At 32.1% G+C, this 8,655-nt stretch overlaps 1 protein-coding gene and 1 non-coding gene across 2 annotated transcripts; one reads left to right on the forward strand and one right to left on the reverse strand.

The window, feature by feature from the left end:
* Window positions 1-820: 820 nt before the first annotated feature.
* Window positions 821-3,001, forward strand: LOC114268074 (uncharacterized). Its single transcript, XM_028209173.2, has 2 exons — window positions 821-1,358; window positions 1,984-3,001. Exons 1-2 carry the CDS (start codon window positions 1,301-1,303, stop codon window positions 2,586-2,588), a joined length of 663 nt encoding a protein of 220 aa, XP_028064974.2. The 5' UTR covers window positions 821-1,300; the 3' UTR covers window positions 2,589-3,001.
* An 845-nt stretch (window positions 3,002-3,846) lies between these two features.
* LOC114268075 (uncharacterized) lies at window positions 3,847-8,296 on the reverse strand. The gene is made up of 2 exons (XR_014347108.1): window positions 8,163-8,296; window positions 3,847-4,301 (listed from the first exon to the last, which is right to left on the reverse strand). It is a non-coding gene; the product is annotated as an uncharacterized LOC114268075 (transcript).
* Between the last annotated feature and the right edge of the window lie 359 nt (window positions 8,297-8,655).

An 8,655-nucleotide genomic window follows, 5' to 3' on the forward strand; every position in this document is an offset into this window, starting at 1 on the left:
ATATAGAATTAATTATCTAAAAATGCTATTTATAAACGTTATGGTAATTCAAGTTTTATTTAAGATTTTTTAAACCAATAAATCCTATTTAGTAAAACTGAAAATATTATCCATTTTTTTCTAATTTTTAAAATGAGGAATATCAATTTTGTATAGTAATGTTTCAGAGTATTATTTCACTAACTAATGAAAATTATAGAGTATGAGAGTAAATGTTTTTCCCCTTCTACTTATTATTAGTTTGATTCAACTATCTAATAAAACTAAGAACATTAACAGTTTTTTCTAATTTTAAAACTGTGAACATTATCAATTTTTTAATTTTTAATTTTTTTTTTTCAGTTGTGCACGTCAATGTTCTATTATCATACTCCTTTATAGTCACAAAAATTTTAATTTTGCACAAAAAAATAATTAAGTTTTTTCAATTGTTTTTTTTTAAAAAAAATTTTACACAATTTTTTTTTTTTTTTTTTTTTTCAACTTGAAAGTTGATTTTTAAAGTTTTCAAAATCAAAATAAATGTCAAATTATCATGTTCTTTTATAGATAATCATAAATGATGAACAATCATTATTTGAAGGACAATTTAAACTAGTAAAAATTTAATAGGACTTGAAAGTCCAAAAAATCTTAATTAGAAGATAGAATATAAGTTCATAAATTAAGACTTCTGCGTAAATGTCCCTAAAATATAATATTTATTTAAATTTTTTAAAATATCATTCTCATATCATTTTTAAAGAAATTATACTATTACGAAGTGAGAGAATATTACAGTAACGTTGTTTTTGATCTTCACATCACGTATGTGTTTATTATTGTTTCATGGCATTGATGCTTGCTTTGCGTCTCAATATCCATCCATGCTCTCCTCCTTTATTCCATAATCCATATGCTTGCTTGCCCTCATATTCTTTTCTTTCCGAGCTTTCTTTTACTTCTAAAAGCATATCTATCTATCTATCTATGTATCTATCTATATTATATGTAATGTGAACGGCTCTTATAGTGTTTTAAAGCCTTAATTTCTTATGCTATCATGTATCTACTTTTTTATTTAAAAAATAAAATAAAAAATAGATAGATGAGAGGAGTTGAACCTTGCACTTATGTCAAATGAAGAAGACTCTTACCACTTGACTAGCATACTATATATAATAAATATTTTATTTTATTTTTACGTATTTAAATTACACACGCATCGCATGTGCCAACCGCTAATTTATATATATATATATATATATAAACACATCAAAGCTGAGCCTAGGTTTGCATTTATTTTTTGTCATTTCATTTCATGAAAATGCGGCTAGAGCTTCTCTTCATGGCTGGCATCATTGCCCTCGACATCACAGGTACATTTATCCTCATTTGCTTAATTTCTTTGAATAAGACAGTTTCCATCTTCATAGAAGGATTGAATTTCTTATATTTAAGACCATATAATTATTCAAAACATTACTCATCATGCCATAACAAATTGTAGGAATTCCCGTAAGGAACCAATCTATTTTTTCTATTTTACTACTTTTAGCGAAAGTTTTGTTTGTTGTTTAATATGATTTCATGCCAATTAACTAAACTATATTCCTTGTTCATTGCAAGATTTTTAAAATGTGATTTATCAATGTTTTTTAACACGAGACTGTATTGAACCTTTTGAGGACCCCATACATAGGGAATTGAATTTTGGAGATCAACTCCTGCACAAAATAGGTTTTCCAAAATTTTGAAGAGGTCATCACATGGAGTTAAATATTTCTAAAGGATGACCTAAGGTTTTTTTCCAAATTGTTGGAGGAGCAAGGACTCCCTTACTGTCCCTACCCTTCCTCCCGTCGCTGAATAGTTAAATTTTATTTAATTTTTTGAGTTATTTACCTATCCTATCATGGAGGATAATGTTACTATTGCACTCAATATTTGTCCTCCCTTGTGATACTGAGTTCTTGACCTTGCCTTGCGATGCTCTCATGGCAGCTGAGAAATGCCGTCAAATAATTGGAGATGAGATGTCTTCAAAAGGCATGATAGAAAGGTTCACATTCTTGAACTGCTTTGACATGAGTACTGGAACCATGGCATGCACAGTGAAGGAGTGTGTCAAGCTCTATTGTTACTACAGAAGAGCTGTTCATGTTCAAGAGGTAAGAAACAAGAAAATTGAGGCTACCCTATACGAGTACTTGTCCCAGGGACAGACCATTGAAGAAGCCCTAAGTCAGGCGAACGAAAAGGGAAATGCAGCAGCAAAAGAGGCGTCTCGACAAGTGAAGCACATAATAGGGCCTGCTATATCTTTTGGGTGGGACTTGTTTGAAACGATTTACATTGGCGGTACCCTAGTAGAGGGCATCATGAGGGGCACCGGAACCTTTTTAGGTTCCTATGTCGGAGGGATCATTGGAGAGGAAAGACTTAGGTCACTTAGGTGGTTGGGTTTTCTTGTGGGAAGCCAAATGGGGAGTTGGGTTGGAGGGAGGGTAGGGCTAATGGCATATGACGTGGGGAAGGGTGTGCAATACCTGCTTCAATTTGTTCATAAAGGAACCAATCTCTCATCTCTGGCTTCTAAAGATCTTTGAGAGAATTCGAGCTCACCATTATATATACAGAAATCCTACATGCCAAAATATATATGCGCGTGTGTGTGTATGTGTGTGTGTGTAACTCTTTGCACGAATCTGAGCACGTAGCATTATTGTTTATTTGAAACCAAGTAGGCAAGCCCCTATCGTCAAACTCTCAAGTATTGGGCTCGTACATTGTTTTATGCAGTTGTACAATGATACAATAACTAGAAGGATATCATGTTGGTGACTAAAGGATAGAAAATAATGAGCATATATATATATATATATATGCTCTTGCACTTGAAAGCCTGGATGTAATACATATTTCTTTTCTTTCGTACAAGCTAGCATTACATTGTTACACATGTATAGATTCAACAAGAAATAGTATTTACATATATACAGAAGACAAGTTATGGCAGCAACTAACTTTTTTTTTGGGATTGGATTGTCTCCCTGGGATTTGGGTTCATGGGTTTGAGAAGTTATTCCGTGTCCTTGGGGCAATGAACCAACACCCCCAAAAGCAGGGCACACTATAAATTTTCAGTTTTGAGAGAGTATACTAATTGTTTTAGTTCAGCATACTTTTGATATCAAAAGCATTAGCAGAAGATCACATGAAATGAAGGATTTATCTTTCATGAATGAAAATTATTTGTCACAAAGAGAAGAATAAAGTGAAGCAGACTACATATCCATCAAAAGAAAAAGAAAAAGAAAAAAGGCAAAGCTGACTCAAAGATTTGCTCTATAAATACTAAATACTAAGCAAAATAGGCCTAACAAATCATAGTTATATATATATATATATATATATTTTGATAATGGAGAACTAATCCTAAGCAGAGAGTGCTTTGGACCCACCCTAGAAGCACAAACTCAGGTTACATACTACACCTAAATTGGCATCAATAGAAAGGTATTTTAGTAACTTGAATTGGCATCAACCCCTTTAATAATGTTCTAACTTTTACCACCCTCAAGAATCTATTGTATGAAAACTTGGTTTCAATTTCACATTCCCTAGGGGTTAGGTGGAAAAGGCTCAAGTAGTCCTGCTCAAGAAGATGAGCTCAATTCGCTTCCAATATGTTGCTAACACAGGTACATACTTGATATATCCAATATCTTCATCATCCTCAAACCTACCATTGTAAACATGCAAACAATGAACAATGTAAACCGTATATCTAATTGACCAAACTTGTCATTCTAGTTATCAATATGATTGTCCTTGTTTAAGAGGTAGAAATGAACCGTGCAAAAGTAACACAAGCAATAGCCATCCATAAAAATCCCAAGTCAATCAGTCATAAAATGCAACAAACAAGCAAAACCACATACACCTTTTAGGCTCACTAGAGCAATTATGTGGTCCACAAAATTCAGTACCATAAAATTTATTTATTTTAAAATCAAAGCATTGCATGCTCGTTTTGATTCAAGAGCCTAGATAGGAACACTGGATATCAAGCCACTCATTGCAGAAATTGTGGAAGCTTTATTCTTCTGCGACAACGCTGATCTCACCTTTCTCTAGCAAGTTATAGAATGCCCTCACTTTCCTCTGCTCATTCCAGTGATGCATCTTCCATAAACCACCTGCGGCCAAGCCCAGTGTGAGGCCAATAACTAGTTCCTTTATCACACTTGGTCCTGTCAAAGTCGCGTGAGCAACCTTATGTGCAGCCATTTTACTTCCCTTTTTACAAGTTTGTAAAGCTGCAAATAACAAGAACATCTTTCTCATCTTATTACTAGGCACTAAATAACCAGGCAAACTAGGCACATGAATCCAACATCCAACAAGGGAATCAAGTTCATAATACACTGCAAATGCTTTTCTAGCAAATTTTCAGTTGTTTTTTTTCTTTTATCTTTCTAGTGATTTTTTAATAAAAATTGTCTAATTTTATTTTTTAAGGTGCTTCTAGGCTACAAAGACCAAAAAAGTATAAAAAAAAATTGGACAAAAATTTTGAAAAGTTCACTAAAGACAAAGAAAAAGTTACTATTAAAAAAAAAAGCATAGGAAATTTGGCTCTTTTTGTTGCTGTTGTTGTCTTTAGTGGTTCCCCCCTCTTCAAATTTGGTCTTCCCCCCTCCCGGAAGTTTACAATCTTCTTTACTTATCAAACAAACTTACTGAGAAAAATGACACACTAATGTTGATGTTAAAATACTATATATACAATTCTTTAATAAAATAATAAATTAAATCAACATAAGAAAACTAAAGCACCCCACCAAACAAACTAGCACTCATTGTGGCACTTTTTGACACAAGCTTCTTTACTTATCAAACTTACATGAAAAAATAACATGCAAATGTTGATATGATGTGAAAAAATAACACTATACAATTTTTTAGTACAATTATAGCTTAAATCAACATAAAAAAATTAAAGCACCTCACTAAACCAACTAGTACCCCAAAAAAAAAAAACAAAAAAACCCAACAACAACTAACAACAGGCTAACAAAGGAACCATGTCAAATATGGAGTTTTCAGTTTTAAAACACATTGACTAAATTGTATTGCTTTTAATACATAAGAATATCCAACTATTGTAACATGCCAAGCTGCTACAAGTCCAGAGGACAATTAGGTTTCTTTGCATAATTGAACTTCGTAGGTCATAAAAGATCTAATTCTACAAGTCATAGATGATAAACATTGCAACGGGTGACGGGAAACCAAAACAAACCCTAATCAAGTAGCATTAGGCCGACTGGGCGCTTGTCATCCTCCTGAGAAGCCGGCTCCACAAGTGGTATTGCATACCCCGTGAATTATGCCCAAGGACCAACCCAGGAGATGCGATAGGGATCTATCCTGCCTGTTCTGTCGCTCACAAACTAATGTGCTTGCAAGGTGTTTGGTATAGAACTCACATCCTAATGAGCCGGTACGTGACAATAAAGATGGAAGATAATGGCCCTGTTTGGTAGAGCTGTGGGAAAGTGCTTATAGCTTATGCCTCAACAGCTTATAGCTTATAACTTTCAGCTTAAGCTGATTTCCAGCTTATTCTTAAAGCATCTCCTGCCCCACTCAAAGAATAAGCTGATTTCTGACTTCCAAAAAGCTATAAGCTATAAGCTATAAGCTAAACTAAACACATCAAAATAGCTTAAATTAAGCTGAAAGCTGAAATAAGCTGTAATTAAGCTCTGCCAAACAAGCACAATGTATGACTAGTATCTCTAGCTGGTCTAGTCATTGATGATGTGCCCATTAGCATTAAGAACAATATTTAAATGTGCCACGCTTAAAAACTAACAATGACAAGAGTCACATGACAAAGCTTGCAATAATAGTAAGTTTCTAGTTAATTTGGAACATGCTCCAGAAGAATTACAATATAATATTATCATCTTAAACCATCCTAACAAGTAAAGTCCACCATTGTTAAGAGCATGAACCAATAAACACCAAAAACAGAAGGGGGTTAGGGAAATAAATTAAAGAGAGAAAAAAATAAAAAATAAAAGAACCAAGGAAATATGGGTGCGGGTACGAGTACGGTACGGGTACGACTGTGGGTATGCTGATTCGGCAAAACTCAAAAAAAATATGACACGGGTACGGCTGCAGTACGCCGATATATATATATATATATTTTAAATATAATTATGGTTAAAGGATCCAACCTACAAATTAAAATTAAATATTAAAACTAAAAAGAGAACTCATTTTCTTATAATTTAAAACCATTAAGCGTTAAAAATAATATTTGTGAAATTTTTCACTTTGACATGTTATGCACTGTGAATTTGTGATCATAATTTATTTTTAAAATCTTTCTTTTTGCTCATCAATTTGCTATTTTTATAGAGTGAGACCAAAGAAATAACAGGAGACCAAAGAAAGATTTAAAAGTTAATTGCCAACAGTAAAGGAAAAAAAATTCTCAATTGGGGCATGTTGTCAATTGCAATTTGCATAATACATAAAATTGCATCATTCCCAATTACTACTAATCAACTAATACAGTATCAATTTTTAATGTTTTGTGCATAAACTTGAAAAGTTTGTTATGATTAAAGATTTTATAAAGAAATTATAGGAGGATCAGAAGTAAAAGCATAATGCAAAGTCATACACAGAACTACCCTTTATGGGCCTTGTTATTTTTTTTTGTTCAAATTACTTTTTAAAAATATTAAAATCATTTGCTGATATATGCTTATACAATTCATGCAGACAAACAGGACAGCTGAGAAACATCAAAATTACTGTTTTCCAAGGGCACAAAAAAAAAAAAAAATAAATAAAATAATAATTGTTGATCTGCAAGGACACAAAAAAAAAAGAAAAAAAAAGGCCCTCGTGTACCCGAAACGTACCAACGGCGTACCCATGGCATACCCGAATGAACCAAACGTACCGGATCCTCTTTTGCCGTACCGGTACACGTACCCGCACCCGATAAGTACCCGGTACTCGTACGGCACTATTTTTGAAGTACCCGTGCTTCATAGAAAATAACTCTCTAGCACTTCTCTAGCTACTGAAGAAGGAAGGGCCCAAACAGCTTCTCCCACTCCTTAGTAAGCGGAACGCTAACTAAAAGGTAATAAATGGGTTCAAGGTCCTTCTTTAGACAATACATTTGTCATGCAACTAGGGGCCATGTTAAGTTCCTTATAGAAACTAAGGACTAATAGTCAATTAGTTAATCCAACACAGCATTTTTGTTTTTATTTATTTTTTTAAATTTTTATTTCAAACTAAATGAAGCCTCAAGTTTTACACACCATTTTCAAGTCTTTTGACAGTCTTTTTTAGCCATTCTACGACTTTCCAATTCATCTTCTAACTTAATCCAGTAGCAGTATTATTTTGAAACCAATTCAAATTTTCCATTTCTCAATAGGGTATGGTATTAAAATCTTCTATATCGTTTGATACAAATAAAAAACTACTAATGTCATTATCTTTCCCTGAAATCCCATTCTATTAGTCATAACAAATCCTTAAGAAAAGAAATGACAAGATTATAGTAAAGATAAGAAATAATTATGTTTTCACATCATTTTGTTTGAATGAACAAAAAAACAAAAAACGAGTCTTTTTATTTATTTATTTATTTATTATTTGCTTTGTATTCAAATGGGTAATTTCGTGAGCAATTTTTGTTCCTTACCAAATCACGCTTTTGGTGCAAAAAAAGGAGTTCTCTTTCTCACAATTTTTTTTCATTTCTCATCATTTCTATCTCTTTAATCATCCAAACAAGTAATAAAAGATCTCTTTCTCTCAATTTTTTTTCCCCTTTTCTCATCAAACCTCTCAATCCAAACGAGCCGTAATTACTACTAGTACTCAGTTTTCTTTGCCAATAGTACAATGTTAAAGCAAAATCAGACTCCCTATCCTTTATCATAGTCAATAATCCAACAAATTTCCAAGAAGATTCATAATATTAAACAAGCAGTTTGAACTCATAGAACAGATACAATTGAAAATAGAAATCGATTCATTTTATAGATCGAAATCAAAAAGAGAAAAACCTAATCGGACATAAAAACGAGTACTTCGAAGACAAATCAAAAGATGAGATTAGGGTTTTGACTTACCTGATCAACGAAGATGAGAGGTGAGAACGCTGAGAAGATCTGAGAGAGAAGAAACAAACAAATCACACTAATAGCGGACAGCCTCTATGGTAACTGGTGCTGTGCAACAAAACGGCGACGCATATATATTTGATTTTTTTTTTTAAATGTAAAAAATATATAAATTGTCTTATTTAAAAAATATATTCTTGGTTCATTTTTTTAAAAACATTTTTTGAAAAAGTCTACTTTCTTATTTTTTCGTATTTTTTTATTTTTACTGAATTTTTTTATATTTTAAGTAATTTTTTTTTATTTTTTAGACACATTTAACATAAATACACCTAAAAAGTAAAAAAAAATAATTTTTTTTAAAAAATTCACTAAATGTCAAAAATAAAAAATAAAAAAATACCAGAATTCAGTATATTTTTTGTATTTTTATATATTTATTAATTTTTTAAAATATTTTTTAGATACATCTAAGTAAGGTGCATCTTAAAAAGTAAAAAAA

This window comes from Camellia sinensis, chromosome 12 (assembly GCF_055761805.1).
Source record: "Camellia sinensis isolate YWXY chromosome 12, ASM5576180v1, whole genome shotgun sequence".
NCBI classification, from domain to species: Eukaryota; Viridiplantae; Streptophyta; class Magnoliopsida; order Ericales; family Theaceae; genus Camellia; species Camellia sinensis.